General features: G+C 41.5%; 1 protein-coding gene across 8 annotated transcripts in view; it reads left to right on the plus strand.

The window, feature by feature from the left end:
• The window catches only part of LOC105920893 (atrial natriuretic peptide receptor 1), a 32,086-nt gene that overhangs the window by 8,937 nt on the left and 2,517 nt on the right, over positions 1-20,632 (plus strand). For 3 of the 8 annotated variants that reach the window (XM_036133115.1, XM_021312914.2, XM_021312915.2), the window contains exons 3-6: positions 9,154-9,288; positions 10,745-10,919; positions 12,266-12,364; positions 18,613-18,704. The exons of 1 other annotated variant lie outside the window; for it this stretch is intronic. In XM_036133115.1, coding sequence (XP_035989008.1) covers positions 9,154-9,288; positions 10,745-10,919; positions 12,266-12,364; positions 18,613-18,704 — 501 coding nt within the window. Of the gene's footprint in view, positions 1-9,153; positions 9,289-10,744; positions 10,949-12,265; positions 12,365-18,612; positions 18,705-20,632 lie in introns of those variants that run through there. 4 more of the 8 variants (XR_004929846.1, XM_036133116.1, XM_036133118.1 and 1 more) reach the window with 4 other exon arrangements.

The raw sequence follows: 20,632 nt of genomic DNA on the forward strand, positions 1-20,632 counted from the left end.
GTCTGAAGGATATGTGCAAATCTTTGAAAATTGCCTGACTTTATTTTTTTTTTTTTACTTAACAGGAGACCTGCAAATCAAGAGCACATTTGTATATTTCCCCCAGCATTGAGAACCGGGGGCATTTGTTCCCATTTTTTAAAAAGAAAAATAGTGTGAATTGTTTAAATACAGTAAGATGGCATAGTAAGATTAAAACACTTAAAATTACATTTTACTGCCATTTAGTTTGTATTCAACATAAAATTATTTCATGGGTTATTTGGTAATATGTATACTTATGAAATGGGACTGTTTGTTGTGCCAATGAAATGATTAATTCTTCTTTTAGGTGGTTTTAGGAAGGCAAGTGTTGTAAAACCTAGAAAATAGGCTGTAGCAGTCCTGCCAACAGCAGCTCTTGGACCTTGATCATATTGAGTTTCTCTGCGTGAACGCATTGACTCTAATCTTTTCTCTTTCTGCACATATTCATTTTCCTCCTCTGTTAGGTTAATGTGTTATCTTGTTCAAATTGTATCTCCATATGAAGACTTGAGATGAGGATGATGTTACTCAGATGATAAAACAGAAAAATAGAATTGCATCCAACTCAATATTTGTAGAAAAACATTTTTAGGTACTTGAAGCTCTTTACCAGCTCATCTGCCTCATCAATTCTGATATGGATATGAGAAGGTCTGCCAATGTTGTTGATAGCTCAGCTAGAGAAAGGGGAAGGCCCAAGTAGTATTTTTCTAAAGACTACCTCCAAGATCTTATAAAGATGGATCTCTGAGCTTCTTGGCATATATCACAGAAAACAGTCCACAGTGTAATGGAAGAGCGGGGTCTCTCAATAGGAGTAACCTACAGCTCAGTATCAGATGAATCTTGAGCACTCGACAGCTTAATTTTGGCCATAAAGGAGTCAAAAGATCTGGGTCAAGTTTTCATGAAGGGAATTATGCTGGTAATATAATTCAAATATTTTTTTTATGCTGAAAAGGTTTCATATTTAAATAAACAGTAGCTGGATGCCAAGATCAGGCAGTAGTCGGCTTTACCCTTCTATTATTGCCTTCCAATACAATGGGCTATCTTTTGTAAGGATGCTTACAAGTTCACGGCCACAGTATTCCATGCGCCATGTGGCTAGTGCTGGAATACTGGAAAGAATGGCAACTCTTGAATGTGTTATTAGAAAGACATATAGTGGTCCTGGTCCTTTGCCCCTTCTTTACATTGATACCAACCATAAGATAATTAGGTGAGTTTAAGATATGGTCATAGGTTTGGACCCATTCATATTTAACACACACACACACACACACACACACACACACACACACACACACACACACACACACACACATATATATATATATATATATATATATATATATATATATATATATATATATATATATATATATATATATATATATATATATATATATATACTGGGTGCGATTTGCCGGGGGGGGATTTACCCCCCCCCCCCCCCCCTCTGCTTGTGACGTCCCCCCCTCTGGTCATTCATGTTTTATCCCTGGGGGGGTATGGCAAGCCGTTTTAACATAAATTCGGTTTTACCGCCCTTACGTTCGAGATATCTCAAATTGTTTTATGACTAGACGTTTTAGCAATTTAAGATATCTCTAATTGTATTTTGACTAGTCAAAATACCTATTCGAGATATCTCTAATTACATTCTGACTAGTCGAAATGACATCAGATTTTCCATTGAGTTGTATGGAGACGTCAATTCAAGATATCTCGAATGAATTACTGACTATCTGAAATACCCATTTCAGATATCTACAATTAAATTACGACCAGTCAAAATTACAATTCAAGATATCTTAAATTGAGTTTTGACTAGTCATAATTCTAATTAAAGATATCTCAAATGCCACCATAATTCAAGATATCTTAAATGTATTTTTGGATAGGCGAAATGCAGTTTTGACTAGTAAAAAATAAATTTAAGATATCTTGAATTGTAATTTTGACTAGTCAAAATTCCTTTTAAGATATCTTGAATTGTAATTTTGACTAGTCAAAATTCCTTTTAAGATATCTCTAAATGAATTAGAGATATCTTGAATTATTCAGCTTTTCCATTTAAGATATCTTAAATTGACATTCTGACTAGTCAAAATGACGTTACTGATATCTTGAATTACGAAACGGCTTGCCATATATCATCACACAGGAACCGGAGGCGTGCGCTTTTGTTTTCAGAGAAGCTAAAGGAGGGTGCTGTAATGCTTTGTGCCGTCTCGCATGTGAAAATCAAGAGCTAGCTGGCTTTACCATAATTCCCAAGAGGCAGATGCTTTACCACAGTATAAAAACTGCATCTGGTTATTAACTGAACTGGCCCGAGCTGAGGAATATTCCTTATTTCCAGCTTGGACATGAGTCGACAGTAGCGCTTTCAGCTAGCCGTTTTTCAGTGCATTGTGTGCGTCGGCAGCAAGTAAATCCGAAATTCTTTGCAAATTTCTTAAGCATTCTTCAAGTATACTATTTTCGCCCTCTCTGCATATCCCATACTTAAAAAGCTCTTTCTATATTGTGGCATTTTCTTACAATTTTGTCGAAAACAGCCAGCGCCATTGAATGTTCAGGCAGCTTTGGGCAGCTTACAGCCAATAAGGGGCTTACACGCAATGTCTTATTTCAGATATCTGAAATTGTAATTCTGACTAATCATAATTACGTTCGAGATATCTTAAATTACATCTACGGATGTGTGACGCTTTCAATGACGAATCCGGTGACGTAATTTGAGATATCTTGAAAGGAATTTTGACTAGTCAAAATGTAATTGAAGATATCTTGAATTATTATTCTTCCTAGTCAGAATGTAAATAAAGATATCTTAAATTACCATTCCGGATAGTCAAAATGTAGTTTTGTCTAGTCAAAATGCATTTTAAGATATCTGGAATGTAATTACGGATAGTCAGACGAAATCGAATTTATGTTAAAACGGCTTGCCATAGGGGGGGATGCATTCCTCCCCCCCTCTGGTCTGAATTTAAAAATTTATATAAATTAGGGCTGTCAGTTTTAACGCGTTATTAACGCGTTAACTTTGTTAACCACAACTCCGACATTTTTTTGTCGCCATTAATCGCGCGTCAAAACACACACCGTTCCCTGATGTTTTTCCCCACCACGCTCTCCGCACTGAGGTTTCTTTTACCCTCGGCGCTTTCCGTAGTTTCAAGAGAGCTAGAGACTGTAGCAAAACAGACCCTCTCTCACTGTTGCACAGGCTGTTCATTTCATGCGACTTTGGGCTTCTTTTATTCTAAAGGCGCTTGTAAATTTTATAAGTCACGGGTTGCGGTTTTTCTTGGGCACGTTTCTGAAAGTTAAATCGCTTATTTGGGCTCTAAAATAAGTGACAAAACAGCGGGTTTTAAGAGACCTGCCTTCACTAGATACTGAGTGTATCCAGGTGAAATATCCCTCCGCCATAGGAGCCGACGGTAGTAAAGGCAGAGAGAGCAACTCTGCACGTATTTTCTGCAGTTTACGGTGCAATAACCGGCGATAACAGCTGAAAGTAGATTACTTGGTGCAGATCACCATTTTGAGCAGACTTTGGTTCTGAAGATGAGTTTTTAACATGCTGATAACATTGCAGAATCCCAACCCATTAACCGTACTTTAATGCTTATTAATTTGTTTTCTCTGTATGTATTTGACAAACTAAGACCGAAGGACCTGGAATTACTAAACAGTTGCTAAACAGTCTCTTTCAGGGTACTAAGCTCCTGCCCAGTTGCAAGCAAAGTGTAAGACTGGAATGACCTGGAGATTTAAAACCTTTTTCCAGGTTTAAACTGTATGAATATGGATATAAACAGCAAGCAAAAATATTCAAAGAAGTTGTTGGTGTGAAAGCTCAGAATTAGATGTGTGTGAAAGAGAGTGAAAAAACGAACAATAAAACTTATGACTTTATTGAAATGTAAATTTTTTATTAATGCCTAATACCATGTCTATCTTTGTTTAAGAGGCAAAAAAATATATCGGCATGGTATTTATTTACAAATTTATTTACACATTGTGTAAACATCATGGCGTTTACACTTGAAAAATAACTTGCTTGAAAAATAACAAAATAAAAAGATATTTTTTGTACAAGCATGTATTTTATTAGTGTAATTTATTGCAAAATTGCATATTAAAATGCCCAAACAGGCTATTACACTTTCAGAAATAAAAGGATAAAACATACAAAATATATATATATATATATATATATATATATATATATATATAAACTCATATGTGTGTGTGTGTGTGTGTGTGTGGTGTGTTTTTATTATTCCTCATAGTTTTTATTGTTCCTCATAGCTTTTTCCTCTTAACCGAGCCAGGGCAAACAGGTGGGTTTAAAGGCCTATATGTGATTTTCCTGTCATTTTATTCTATTCACAGTAAGATACTTACTACAAATTGTTACTGCACTTAAGTCTTTCTATGCTTTGTATTCTTGTAAGATTAATACATGTTAGTAAGTCTGAAACATGTTTTTATAATGCAAGTTGGAGCCAGTTTTCAGAATGATATAAATGAATAACTATTAACTAAAGTCTTAAAATATAAGTTTAGGGAATTTTATTACCAACACAAGTATGTTAAATTTTGGCTTTAATTTCATAGTATAAAATCTTAAGGATTGTAATTTTCCTAAACAAAGTTTGGTTGTCTGTGTTGTCTGTGCCCAGTGTTTACAGCTCGGTCCTCCAACACATTCCAAAAATATTACATCATCAGTCTCATCATGATTCAGCTGACCAAGTATTCCACTCACACCAAGAAATAGTCTTGAACGACCCAGGACAGTGGCAGATGGGTCACTGATTTGCATCCAACCTAAAATGCGCTTAGGAGGATGGACCTCCATGTCCTTAAAAACAGCAGTACACCAACTGCAGGTTGCTCAAGTGTGAGCCACCAGAACTGAGAAAGACTCCTGGATAGGCGTTGAAACGTAGAGCTGAACGAAAGTCCGGTTGCCTCTGATTGAAGCCTGTTTCTGTAATGATCAGAGGCAGGGGACCCAGAATTCAGCCAGGCCAGCAGAGGTTTCTTTAAAACGAAGGATTTTAATAACAAAAATGGCAGAAAAACAAACAGTCCAGTTGTGCAGGCAGGGCAGGGCAGGAACAGACAGAACAGGATGGCTCAGGTAACTGGAGACAAAGGGGGTCAAAAATCCAAAAGCAACTCAAAAACAGAATCTTGCAGAAGGAGACTCACCCATAACTCAACAAGACAACCTGGCACTGATGTCTGGTCTCAGCAGTTTATATGGAGGTGGAATCAGGTGAAACCGGTGAGAGGTGATTGCAGCAGGGGTGGAGTTAGGCAGGTGTGCAGAGTAAGTAATTAGACCAGACATCAGTGCCGAGGCTCAAAACAAGAACAAATAAAACACTAAATAAAACACAGTAAACACTAATCTAAACAAGAAACCAGACTAGACAGAACTCAAAACAGCCAGATAACAAAAGACAGGAAAGAGAAGGAAAACTAACACTAACAAACCATAACAGAACTCAGAATATTACAGAGCCCCCCCCTCAAGGGCGGATTCCAGACGCCCTCCACGTGTATGGAAGTCCAAAACAGAACAAAAATAAATAAGCCCGGGCGGGAGGAGGGGGTTCCAGGACGGAGGGTCAGGGTCTGAAACAAAAAACGGTTAATAAAGTCCAAAAAAGTCCAAACAAAAAACAACCCACATAGGGCGAATCCAGACTAACTACAAAATTTCAAAAACAGGATCCTGAACAGAGAGTCTGGTGGGCGTCCCGGCGGACTACCCCAGCGAATCAGGACGTCCGGCGGTCCTCCCGGAGGACGTTCCAGGCGAATCAGGTTCTCCGGCGGGCGGCCCCGGCGTGACAGGTTCTCCGGCGGGCGGCCCCGGCGTGACAGGTTCTCCGGCGGGCGGCCCCGGCGAGTCAGGACCTCCGGCGGTCGTCCCGGCGGACGGCCCAGGCGAGCCAGGACCTCCGGCGGTTGTCCCGGTGGACGGCCCAGGCGAGACAGGATTTCAGGTGGCCGTCGGCGGAGCAGGGTGACAGGAGGCCGTCGGCGGAGCAGGAACCTCGGACCCCAACTCCTGCAGAGGGAGAAAACAGAACCCGGCGCCAAACTACAGGCTAAGAGAGACGCTGGACTACAGGCTAAGGGAGGCACCGGGCTACAGACTAAGGAAGGCGCCGGGCTACAGACTAAGGACGGCGGTGCCTGGTTACAGGCGACTACAGCAACAGCCTGGCTACAGGCGACTACAGCAACAGCCTGGCTACAGGCTGCTATGGTGGGAGCCTGGCTACAGGCTGCTATGGTGGGAGCCTGGCTACAGGCTGCTATGGTGGGAGCCTGGCTACAGGCTGCTATGGTGGGAGCCTGGCTACAGGCTGCTATGGTGGGAGCCTGGCTACAGGCTGCTATGGTGGGAGCCTGGCTACAGGCTGCTATGGTGGGAGCCTGGCTACAGGCTGCTATGGTGGGAGCCTGGCTACAGGCTGCTATGGTGGGAGCCTGGCTACAGGCTGCTATGGTGGGAGCCTGGCTGCAGGCTGCTATGGTGGGAGCCTGGCTGCAGGCTGCTGATGAGGCCTGGCTGCAGGCTGCTGATGAGGCCTGGCTGCAGGCTGCTGATGAGGCCTGGCTGCAGGCTGCTGATGAGGCCTGGCTGCAGGCTGCTGATGAGGCCTGGCTGCAGGCTGCTGTCAGTCCCTTGAACAAAAAGAGTCTTGTGATTAGTCTTTGGAGAGGGTCCGGGAGTGACAGCCAGTAACGCCTCTCGCAGAGCTGGCTGTCAACCAGAGCAACCAGGGACTGAGGCTTCAGAAAGGCGTTGAGAGGATCAAAATCTCTAGGGGGGCCCGGGTGTTGGGCCCTCTCCCGAGGCCCGGGGTACCCGAAGGATGAAGCGTCCACCTGGGTTTCCACCTCCTGGACCAGTGGTAACCCCCCCTGGGTTCCCACGTCGCAGGACGGCGACGGACCCACTTGGGTTCCAACGTCGCAGAACGGCGACGGACCCACTTGGGTTCCAACGTCGCAGAACGGCGACGGACCCACCTGGGTTCCAACGTCGCAGAACGGCGACGGACCCACCTGGGTTCCAACGTCGCAGAACGGCGACGGACCCACCTGGGTTCCAACGTCGCAGAACGGCGACGGATCCACCTGGGTTCCAGCATCGCGGGACGGCGACGGATCCACCTGGGTTCCAGCATCGCGGGACGGCGACGGACCCTCCTGGGTCTCCGCGTCGCAAGTCTCCAGGACCCCTTCTTGGGGCTCGGACGGAGACGTTTCCTTCTGGGCCCCCCCTCGGGGCTTGAGCAGAGGCAGGTCCTCCTGGACCCCCTCGTCGGGCTTGACAGGGGCCGAGGCGTCGACCAGACCCTCGGGGACAGATTCGGGGGCCGAGGCGTCGACCGGACCCTCGGGGACAGATTCGGGGGCCGAGGCGTCGACCGGACCCTCGGGGACAGATTCGGGGGCCGAGGCGTCGACCGGACCCTCGGGGACAGATTCGGGGGCCGAGGCGTCGACCGGACCCTCGGGGACAGATTCGGGGGCCGAGGTGTCGGCCGGACCCTCAGGAGCAGATTTCGGTCGGCTGTAGAATGCTTGGAGGGCTGACCTGTGGTGCCCCTCCACCTCCTTTAATTTCTGCTCCAGATCCTCCGAATATTGGGCGAACAGGGCCTCCCTGAGATGCTTAATTATGGGGGCAAAAGTTCTTATTTTATTCTCCAGGGCCACATACTCCCCCTGGTCACCCGCTGACGGCGGACCCTCCTGGACCTCCACGTCACCCGCTGGCGGTAAAACCTCCTGGGTCTCCACATCGCTTGCTGGCGGCGGACCCTCAGGGACAGAAGCAGAGGCTTCAACCGCTCGACGACGTCTGCGGCGGCGGGACGGCTGCGGCAATGCGCTCCGCCCTTGGAGGTGGCGTCCTGGACCGTACCCGGGGGGGCAGAGCACTAACCTGGAGCCCTCAAAAGATGCCCCCTGGATTTGAACTCTGCAGGGAACAGAGCTACGGGATTGCAGCCGGCTCATCTTGAAAAAAAAATAATAATTAAAGCAGGGAAAAAGTTAAAAAAAAGAAACGTGCTGGTCTGGCGATGGATCCTAAACTGGCCAGGTTGTACTGTAATGATCAGAGGCAGGGGACCCAGAATTCAGCCAGGCCAGCAGAGGTTTCTTTAAAACGAAGGATTTTAATAACAAAAATGGCAGAAAAACAAACAGTCCAGTTGTGCAGGCAGGGCAGGGCAGGAACAGACAGAACAGGATGGCTCAGGTAACTGGAGACAAAGGGGGTCAAAAATCCAAAAGCAATTTAAAAACAGAATCTTGCAGAAGGAGACTCACCCATAACTCAACAAGACAACCTGGCACTGATGTCTGGTCTCAGCAGTTTATATGGAGGTGGAATCAGGTGAAACCGGTGAGAGGTGATTGCAGCAGGGGTGGAGTTAGGCAGGTGTGCAGAGTAAGTAATTAGACCAGACATCAGTGCCGAGGCTCAAAACAAGAACAAATAAAACACTAAATAAAACACAGTAAACACTAATCTAAACAAGAAACCAGACTAGACAGAACTCAAAACAGCCAGATAACAAAAGACAGGAAAGAGAAGGAAAACTAACACTAACAAACCATAACAGAACTCAGAATATTACAGTTTCCTTATGTAATGACTTAGATAACTGATAATTTGCACAGGCATATAGACTTGCAAGATGAACCTCACATGCAAGTTAAAGACCTTGAGCGCAGCATTTCACACACGTATTTTTGCTTTGTATCTGTAAACAGACTTTAAAAAAACATGGAACTTGGGGAAAAAATCGAACTTGTGTAATTATTTTTTACAAATACACATTTTGTATACATGCATACATTCTCATCCATGGATGCACAAAGATGAAATCCTCAGACATTTTGGTTTATAAGGCGAGAAAACCTATTCACAACTACACGTTCTGATTTACAAGCACAAAATATATTTCACTGGAACTTAGATAGAAAAGCTGATATATTGTATTAAAATACTCTGTAGGATCCAATGATTGAGCAAACTTGTTCTCTTTATCATTTTACCAGGTGACCATTTTTTTCTCAGATATTGTGGGCTTCACTGCTATATCTGCATCCTGCACTCCTCTGCAAGTGGTTGAGATGCTCAACAATCTGTACATGTGCTTTGACACTCGCATTGACTCCTATGATGTCTATAAGGTAATATGTCCACACGAACAGAAGACATTACTGGAAATGTGCAACTTTCTCTTTAAATTCTCCTTCAGATCAACCAGACTAGCTTGTCATTTTTAAAGGGGCTCTCGGTCAATAGCTCCTCAGGCTGTTTGAAGGTGTTTGGCAACGTTGTTTGGGGTGAATCCCTGTCTGTTTAGTTGTGTTATTTTTTTATTTTAGCAGAGAAAATAAAATGTTCCCTATGATGCCTGCAGGTGGCAAGGATATGAAGACTTAGTTAAAATTAGTTTATTTGTCCAAGATTCTGTTTTTTTGATGATCATAGACAGGATCTCAAGGTTTGGTCATGGGGAAGAGGATGTCTGGTTGGGGAACCCCAGGGTCTCGACGAAACCATATCCTCTTTGAAAGGTGATATGGTTTTGTTGGCATCTTTGGGCCATGACCTTTGTCATGCAGTGGAGTGGATCATCACTGAATGTGAATCAACTAACACGAGAGCCAGCTCCAATAAGCCTGAGGCCATGCTACTCATTAAACAAATATTTTTTTAAAAGTATATTATAACAAAGGTCAATATTGGGACACAATACGCCCTAACAACTACTGTTATCCACTTTGGTTTAAATAACAGGGACATGGTTCTTACAGCCATCTACTGGTGTACAACACTGGTCAGAGGAAAGCTTTGCCCACTCCACGCTTTCAGTTGTAAGATGTTGGAGGGGTTTCTTGGATGCACGGCTAATTTGAGGTCATTACAGCAGCATCTCAAAAGGATAAAGATCTGTGGTTCTATTTATAAAGCTTGCATGTGGACAAAACAGGGACTAAATCTTGCATACTTCACTATCCACGCAAAGGCAAAAAAAAAACACTCCGAGGGCCAGCCGGTTCGGGCTGAAACAGGAATCCTCGGGCTTCAGAAATAGGGGACAGTGCCTGTCCCATAAGGTGCTGGGTTTGTTCCAACCATCACCATTATTCAAAAGATGAGGATAATGATAGAAAGACTGAGATTCTGGATAAAAGCAGATAAAATGGGTGTTGTATATGGAGTGGCTTGGCTCAACCCTGGTATGGTGAGGCATTTAGTCAGCCTTGGGGGAGCCTAAAGTACGACTTCTTCCCTTGTACATGAAAAGAAAATAACTGAGTTTGTCCCACCAAGAGGCCACCCCAAAGCACACCAAGAATTTGCTATAACTCCTCTTGAACTTGACCAGGGACACCTTGGGATCACTTAGAATGAGCTGCCAAGTTGTCCTTGGTGGAGGCATGCCTGGAACTTCTGAGTTCTATGAAGACATAATGAACTATCAGTAACTGATAAGCAGATTGTTTGCAAAATTGATATGAGATCCAACTAGAGACTACAAAAATGTGGGTTTTTAAAAGTTTGTTAAAGATTTATTCATTGGTTAAAAAAAAAAAATCCAGCTTCATTTCAATTATTTTCCTCAAACACTTTAATAAGGTGGAAACAATTGGAGATGCCTACATGGTGGTGAGTGGTCTACCTGAGAGAAACGGTGACAGACACGCAGATGAGATAGCCAAGATGGCACTGGACCTATTGGCGGCGGTCAGGCAGGTATCCATCCCTCACATGCCCAACGAGAGGCTGCAGCTCCGAGCCGGCATTCACACAGGTTAGAGGACCTCCACACAGGACTCAGAGGTGCAGTACACCACACTGGGTGTTTATCTTATTAAGTCTTTGGATCAAACCTATCCCAGTTTGCTTTACTGAAACTCTTTTTCATATTTTTTATAAACTATACGTATTTCAATTATTCCCAATCCCTTGACAACTGTGGAACACTGATCTCCTTTTCGCACAGTGAAGGGCTGTAATATGCTGCATACTGAGATCCGATGGTCTGTCTTTCTGCGATTCATCCTTTAACATATATAGATGTGTTTGCAATAAAGATAGCTTAACTAGATTATTTCACAGTACAGCAACAATACAAAAAAAGACCTTGCTAGGAATTGGATAATTCCTAGCAATCTGCCATTCTATTTTCTTTAATTAAAGAAATTCTCTTAAGTACTACATAAATGCAGGTTATTTACATTATCACATATTTTTATACATGCCTGTCTTATAATGTTTCCTATTTTGAAATGCTAAGGCAAAATTTAATCTGCTTTCATATATGTAAAATCAAAGTATGAAAATGTTGTTTATGTTCAATTTCTTTAAAACCCAAATTACAACAAAGTCAAATTCAATCAAATCATACAAACAGATTGATCAAATCATTTTTTATCTAAGGAAATATATTATGTGTCAGTTGTTTTTAGATGTATTGGGGTATATTTTGTAACATTTATAAACGTTATTTAACTGATACATGTACTGTACATTTTTGCTGTTTGCTCTGTGTTTTCACAATACCAAGGAAAATTATTTGTAAATGATATAAATATATATATATAATGGGCAAAGTTTTTTTCTTTTTAATAATTCTTTATAGTGTAATCTTGATCTTCCAAAACGAGCAAGTGAGGAGTAAACTCAAACAAACTTAGAAACCAAATGCTATTATTACAATTTGTTTTTATAATTTTTTTCGCAATTTGTTGCCATCTAAACAAACTGAACCCATTATCAACAAACAGAGAAACCAATATTCAGCTGAAGCCACAGCACCACCCACAGGTAGTGGGTATTTTGGAGAGGTGACATGCCTCTAACTATTTAAAAAACATTTACAGGGTCTATTTTTTTAAATCATCATAAAATCAGAGGAACAAGTAATATATTTGGGTTTCATTTTTAGCATTGAATTGAATGTGAATCTTAAAATCTGGAAAGGGCCAGGGAGATGAAGTAACATCACAACATTATTATCAATACTATTACTATTGCTATTTTGGGATGCCCTTCATGTTTGCGTGTTTCTAGTTGCATTGTTACCTCAATGTTGACCTTGCAATTTCAGCCTTAAAATAAAATGAAGAGAGTGGTTATCATTTTCCGGCTCTACAGGTCCATGTGTGGCAGGAATAGTGGGCTACAAAATGCCAAGATACTGTCTGTTTGGAGATACAGTGAACACTGCCTCGAGGATGGAGTCCACCAGCTTGCGTAAGTATTCACTAATAAAAAAACTCAAATACCCTTTAAGAAAATCAGATTTTTTAAAAATATCCATGACTTCTTTTTTGTGCGTACTTGATGAGATTAAAGCCATCCCTGAGCACTTCTATGCTGCAGCAATCGAAAAAATGTACTTGTGACATGTGAGATTTCCTGTGTGAAAAACTTAAAGAACATTCAACAAAAAGTATACATAAAGAGAGGAATTGTATCACAGTATACAATATCTGAAATATTTGGGCTTAACATATTTAACTTAAAGGGGCTTAGTCACATATTTTGACCATAAAAATGAAACACACAAAAAACATATATTCATATTAGCCTTTTTAGAGCCTGAAAATAATTTTACACTGTGTGATCAGCAGATATAAACATTGCTGTGGCATCTGGCAGCAGTACCGCAGAACTGCTGTCAGATGGATCAGAAAGCAAGATGGTGACAATTGACTCAGCTACTGTAGGCAAAGCAAGGCAAGTTCATTTATATAACACAATCTCAGGAACACATTCAAAGTGCTGTACATGAACAGAATATAAGATAAAAAACAGAGGAGTGTAGATAGTAGTGGAATAGTATCAGCAGGTCAAGATAAATTGGGCTACTGGTATTGCACTTTTACAGTCTTCTGGGAGTTTGTTCCAGATAAGTGGAGCAGAAATAACTAAATGCTGCTTCTCCATGCATGGCTCAGTTTCTACGTATTTAGAGTAGACTTCAGCCAGAAGACTTGAGTGGTCTGGATGGTTGATATATTCACAGCAAGTCTGCAATGTATTTTTGTGTTAAGCCATTCAGTGATTTATAGACTAACACAAGTATTTTAAAGTATATTCTCTGTGACACGGGGAGCCAGTGTAAGGACTTTAGAACTGGGGTGATGTGCTCTACTTTCTTAGTCTTAGTGAAAACGCGGGCAGCAGCGTTCTGGATCAGCTGCAGCTGTCTAATCCACTTTTTAGGCAGACCTGTGAAAACACCATTGCAGCATTCAATTCTACTAAAGATAAACACTTAGTTTTTCTAGATCCTGATGAGACATCAGTCCTTTAATTCTGGAGTTGTTCTTCAGGTGATAGAAGGCTGACTTTCTAATTGTCTTTAGATATCTTTGAAGGTTCAGGTCTGAGTCCATCACTACAAACAGATTTCGGGCCTGATCAGGGGTTACTGATTGCTCCTCCATTGGTCCAAAAATTATTACTTTAGTTTTGTTTTTATTCAACTGAAGAAAATATTGACACATCCATGCATCAATTTATTCTAAGCATTTACTCAGTGCTCCAACGGGTTCATTGTCACTTGGTAACATGGTGTTGTAGAGCTGTGTGTCATCTGTGTAGTTGTGGTAACTTATTTTGGTCCTTTTTATGATTTGAACTAGCGGGAGCATGTAGATATAAGGGACCCAAGATGGACCCTTGCGGAACCCTGCATGTGATTTTTTGGTATCTGATGTAAAGTTACCTAATGATACAAAAAAATGCCTGTCCTTTGCGTAGGATTTAAACCAGTCGAGTGCTGTACCAAAAAGGCCGACCTAGTTATCTAGGCGTTCTAATAAAATGGAGTGATCAACTGTTTTGAATGCTGCACTGAGGTCCAATAGTACCAGCACTGTGGTTCTTCCACAGTCAGCATTTACACAGATGTCATTGAACACCTTGACAAGGGTGGTCTCTGTACTGTGGTGAGCACGGAAACCTGACTGGAAAACATCAAAGCGGCTGGTCATTGTTAAGAAGGTGTTTCATTGTTGAAACACAACTTTTTCAATAATCTTACTGATAAAGGGGAGGTTTGAAATGGACCATTAGTTCTGCAGTTGAAGTTTGTCCAATTTGTTCTTTTTCAACAGCAGATAGACAATTGCTGTTTTTAGAGACTGGGGGAGTGGTGGACTAGTGGTTAGAGCAACACTCTTGAACTCTGAGAAGTTTAAAAATACCTGGTCCGATCCCCGCAAACTGCCACTCTGGGTCCCCGAGAAAGACCCTTAGTCCCAGGGGTGTTGTGATAGCTGCCCACTGCTCCCTAAGGGATGGGTTAAATGCAGAAGACAAACTTCATTGGAATGTATAATTGCAATGACAAATAAAGATTTAAACAAATACACCTGTCAGAAAGGATGTGTTATTATTTGAGTCAAATCAGATGTTATGACACCTGTGGGTAGAACATCAACATAGCAGCAGGAGGGACTCAGTTTATGTACAATGTCTTGTAAGCTTTTGTAGTTTATTTCGCAGAATTGGGACATTTCATCAAAATCAATTCTATTTAGAGACAACTTTGGTGCTGAACTTAATATTGGCGTACAGACTGCCCCTCTAATCTTTCTGAATTTTTTAGTAAAGAGGTTAGCTATTTTTGTTGCAGGCCCTGGTAGAGTGGAGTTCAGATCATGGACTGTGGAACACATTTGAAATTGGTTGAGCCTATCAGGCAAAACTGGCAAAACCACCACTCAACACACACGTGCACACATTAAAACACTCTCCTGATCACACAACTGATTTGTGTCACATGATACAAGATGAAAATAAAGCTGTCACATGGAAGTAGAAACCCTGGCACACTTTTGTGTCTTTGACCTTCTAAGATTAAACTAAATTTTTACAACCATATGCATGGTGTCATACTATAAACTGCTCAGTCTGTTGAAGTATTCAGATAGAACTGTTTATAGGTGAAACCAAGCTGATACACTGAGCTGCTCCAAATGGGCAGTCACAAGGACTGAGATCAGGGGGGAGGCGTCCATTAATAATATTGGAATCTCTTTCTGACTCATCTCTCTGGCTATCTGTAAGAGCAATGCCTCACAGTAAAGTGACAGCTCGGTGTAGTTGAACACCAACCCAGTCTACAGGATTAGGGATATCTACTCTTTCTTTTCGCACCTCCACTGCGTGTTGCTGACTTGCTCAGCTCCATTCCTTCTCCTTGTTTACTCATTCCACGTGTACTTCCTGTCTTGTGGTCTTGTTATAGTAAATATACACAAAAGTTCTTTGTTTACAACAAAATACAGCAAAAATAAAGTGTAAAACACAGAAATTAAATATAATTAGCCAACAGGGAGAAACAATTTAAACGAAAAATCTTAGGCATGCAAGTCCTCGCTGCGATCTACTGGCACAGAAATCTTTAAAGTCATAGTATGAGACATTAATATTAAGTACCACTATGAACAGAGTGGGTCAAACCAAGATATGATTTTTTTATTTTCAAACTATGAACCACACCTGAAGGGTCAAAAAAGAAAATGGTCACTTCAGTTTTCTATACCCAGACGCTGTATCACACGTGTCAAACTCAAGGCCCGCGGGCCGAATCCAGCCCGTCAAGGCAATTTATCTGGCTCTCAAGTGCCACAAAAGGCATATCATGCCATAAATTAGTGGCATATATCCTGTTAAAGTGCATAAAACTGTGTGTCTTGTAGTGAATATTGATTTGTTTTAAAACTGTGTAGTAACAGTTGCCTGCCACTAGATGTCAGTTCCTCAACACATGTCCAAAAAGAGACATTGCAGATAAACTGTATAAACCAAGCTTAAAGGGTTCTACTTTTATGTTACTGTCAGTTTTTTACATCTTTATGTGAACTGAAATGAGATTATAAAATCAAAAGTGTCATCTATACAGGTGAAACTGGCCCAGATAATGACTTCATGATGCCAAAGTGGCCCAGTGTAGCAATGAGTTAAACACACCTGCTGTATTAGATCCGTGGATTTATCGAGGCTTTCTCTCATTTCACACTAAAAGTTTCACACTGTTAAGTTTTGTCTCTGAAGTGTCCATCCATCCACCTCATACAGTACAAGGCAGCAGCTGTCTGCATTTCCCTGCTGCCGGCCCGTCTTTCTGTATAAAGCACCTGGCGTGAGCAGCGAGGTGCTTTCGCAGAGGTGACCGCTGAAAGGAGCTCGATCAAGCTTCACCCTCCCTCCGCTGACAACAACAGCCTGGTAGTAAGCAGACAATCAAACGATAAAAATAATATCACTGCGGTTAAAATTCTTTTAAACTATTAAAGTGGTCTCCTCGCTCCCACCATGGCTGAGGCAAAAGATCTAATATAAATCTTTAAATTTGAATTATGTGTCTGAAACCCCCAGGCGTGGCAGCAGTTTGGTTCGTGTGCGCTGGCCGCTCTACAGAAGCTCAAGCTCGGTCAACGCCTCATGCTCTCACCGCTGGTCGCAGCGAGGACTTGCATGCCTAATTAAAGGAATAAAAATAATTTCACTGTGGTTGAAATCGTTTTTAATAACCTGTTATGCTCGCTCCAAATAAATTGGATAAAAATATAGAAAGGAAGAATAAAACAGATAAAAATATAAAAACATACACAGAAATAAATACATTTAAAAACTATGTAATTACTCAATAAAGTTGACAATTATAATGAAATATAAATAAATTAGGCGATTATTAAAAAGAGGAATAAATAAATAAGCTAATTAAACAGGTATTTACATTTATGTCTCATGGTGTAATTTAATTACTACTTACATTGATTTATTTGCTGTATATTTGTGCATTTATTTTATGCTTATTTATTGATTGAGCATGTATTTATTTCTATATTTATTTTTGATTATGTCAGAGTTGGTCCTCCACAGTGGAACCAGCAGCATGTCTGTAACAATGTAAACAGACTATGAACTATGTTGTTGGTTTATTTGATTCTCAGCAGGGGATGATTGCATTCACAGATTTGGGAAAGAAGCTGTCTTAAGTCTATGTTTTTTAATTGTACCTAAAACGTTTTCCTGATGGAAGTGGGACAAACAGTGTGGGTGGAATCTGTGATAATGCGTCTATCCCTTTTCTGGACTCTTGCCATATAAACCGTGTCTAAATCTTGTTGTGGACAACATCCTCCAAGCCCCGGTGTTGTCCTCACCACTCGTGTTAAATCTTTCCTCTCCTGTGCTGTGCAGTTCCCATACCACGCTGTCACTCTAAGACACAGGATGACTTCAATTGTTTTCCTGGACCTCCTTTAGTTCACTATGACCTCCTTGGTCTTGCTAGTGTTCATGATGAGGTTTTTCCTGGAGCACTACTGTGTCAGATTGTGGACCTCCACTTTGTTGTAGGTTTCATATACTGCTGGATATGAGATAGACCACAGAGGTGTCATCTGCAAACTTCACAACCACGTTTGTGGGTTGGATAGCAGAGCAGTCGAGTGTAAAGAGGGTGAGCAGGGCTGAGGACTTCAAGCAGGCAGGGAGCACGGAGAGCTGCAGGGAAAGGTTAAAGATATGCAGTAAAAACCTCTGCAAGTTGGTCAGCACATGATTTTAGCATCAGACCTAACACCCAGTTGTGAGTTCATCTGTTGTGAGTACATCAGTAGAAGGATGCTAAGGCTGCAATGCCTAGACTGACAGAGAACCCAATATTCAAACCTGACATAGTGTTGTGTTAAAAAGGTTTAACAATAAAGCCTTGATGCAGGCAGGCAAAACCTCAGCCAGAGGATGTAGGAAACTGGAAAACTGAGGCGACTGATGGGCCAAGGCAAGAATCAGGTCAGTGAGGCAGGCAAGGGTTATACACAGACTGACAGGCAGAAAGATCAGATGGGCTTGGCCATGATCATGGTCATGATATCAGTCCAGATTGTGTCCAAAAATCAAAAAGCCAACAAGATGTCCGACAGGGGCAAGGCGAGACAGGAAAATCCAGGGAAACAAGAACTTGGTCAAAAACAGGCAAGGCATACAAGGAAAGCTTGTAAGACTTGCAAATATCTGACCCGACTGAAGAACAGGAATATATAAAAGCATGAGAACATGTGAATCGGATTTCGCTTATAGCGCTTTTGTGGGAGAAGGATCACAAGTGCAGCATATAATCCTGACTGCAAGGTGCAGGAGGAGAGTGAGAAGATATTCCAGTCAACTGCAGAACATGACAGAAGCTGTAACTGCCAGGCAGGAGGCCTAGAAGAAGACCAAAGAGGAGATTTATAAATAGAGTAAAATAGAACATTAAGATAGTTGATGTGACAAAAGATGCAGAAAATAGGTTTAGATAGAGACGTATGAATTATTGTGGTGTTCTCTGAAAGAGAAAAGACAGGAAGAAGAAGAAATAGACAAAGAAAAATCTTTGCAAAGAATGCCAGACCTGGGAATTTTTTTTGGTGCTAAATAATTTGTCTAACAGCAATTGTTGCACTAAATGTATGTAATGTGTTTTCCTGTTCCAGCTCAGAAAATCCACACCAGTTCAGAAACTTATCTGGCTTTGATGAAGGACAATGCCTATGAGCTGCAGCTACGTGGAGAGATCGAGGTTAAGGTGACAGACACAAATCAAGCCATCAGGCATTTGATTGTCTGTGATAAGTTCTTCAGTCTGTTTGGAAAAGAATCTGGAGTGAAAACACAAAAACCAACAGGCCTTCATAAATTAATATACTTTTGATTTTGCAAACAATGGACTGTGCATATGGGGAAATAAGTGGGGTCCTTTAATTGAAATCTGCATAAATAATCCTTCTCATTCTGTCTATCTGTCTCTGTGAAGAAACCCTACATAGCAAGAATTTATTCTACGTATCAATATATTGACTTAGATATATGATACTATGATAATACAAAGAAAACTAGCCCTGTCGCTAACATAGTTTATGCATCAGAACATGATAAAAAATCTTCTGGTCCTCAATGACTGTTAAAAGTAGGCTAACGTTGATTTAACAAAATTCAACTGAAACAAATAAACATTTCAAGCATCCAATCATGATTCAATACCTTGAAAAAGCCATCTTTACCAGCCATAACTCTCAGTGGGTATTCAGCAGTACCTTCCATTGTTGTGCAGGAATTTGGACCAACTCTTCTGCAGTTTATTGCCCTCTGAAGGTTTTCAATCACGATGAAATGGTGGTGGCATCATAGAATTAAGAGAGTGTGTGTGTGTGTGTGTGTGTGTGTGTGTGTGTGTGTGTGTGTGTGTGTGTGTGTGTGTGTGTGTGTGTGTGTGTGTGTGTGTGTGTGTGTGTGTGTGTGTGTGTGTGAAGGGGGGGGGGGGCTTTTCATGTTCAACACAGTTACAGTTACTATTACTGTATGGTAGATGGTATCTGTGTTTTATTTTGTAGTAGGTCTCATCACTGATGAGACAATAGATTGTGCCAAAGGGTACGTAATGAAGATTGAGGACCTTCAGTTTGTTTTCCTTTTGTACACTTCAACCAAATCTTCAGTGAAACTGATGTTGTTTTTGACATTGTATAGCAGAGAGCTATGGATGTGGGGTTTTGCAAAACTAAAATTGAATCTCTCCAGGCCTTTGTCAAGGAGAAAAGGCTTTTCAAGTTGTTTATTCAAAAGCAGCAAATCTCACATCATACCCTTGAGACAAGCCCAGGAGAATGTGCCGCCAGTTACAGATGCATGACCCTCAGGATCACTACAGAAAGCTGTCCATGGCTATCTCTGACAATCTGGCAGTACAGATTTCAAGGCTTTTTTCAAACTTAGAAAGTCTGCAGTTCCTGGAATTGGTCAATCCAGGGCAGTATGATGAAATTTTACACGGTTTTCCAGAGCAGACATTCCAAAGTGTCCTGAAAATATAGTATATATAGTATAATATAAATAATTTTTATATAAATTAAAATACACATGCAACACAATGGGCCAAGAGCATTTAAACAAACTTGTTCTACTGGCCATTGAGAGGAAACTGGTCAAATCAATGGAAAAGACAGTCATGAAAGGGTCATAGACCATTTCCTGAAAAATGAGAAAAGGGCTGATTTTGTTTAGAAGTAATGTGTTTTATGTGTTTCAACACTTGTGCAACACATTACGTTTGGATTTAATTGACACCACTGAGCCTCCCCTGTTTCAGAGACCACCAGCAGTCCATCTATGCTTGCGAGCGATTGCATGTAATTGCGCAGCTGCAGTGCACAAATAACCATTTTTTTCTGGCTTTTTTTTTTCTTTTGACTCATTGTCAGGTTATGGTGGAACAAGTAGAGTTTAATAAAGCATTCCATTTTATTCATTCTTCACAGCGGCTTGTAACTACTGCCTGGACAGCGACCCAAGTTACACACAGTTTGTAATCCGACTATTCAAATTGCACGAGAAAGGAGCCACAGGTCCATGGGAATGCTTTTTTTCTACCAAAAGCGCAAATCCCGGGCCAGTTTGACAGACATAAGAGCACACAGAGTAGCCATGAAAGCCGTGACCCCCCCCATACACCCCCTC

The sequence above is a fragment of the Fundulus heteroclitus genome, unplaced genomic scaffold (genome assembly GCF_011125445.2).
Source record: "Fundulus heteroclitus isolate FHET01 unplaced genomic scaffold, MU-UCD_Fhet_4.1 scaffold_58, whole genome shotgun sequence".
NCBI lineage: Eukaryota > Metazoa > Chordata > Actinopteri > Cyprinodontiformes > Fundulidae > Fundulus > Fundulus heteroclitus.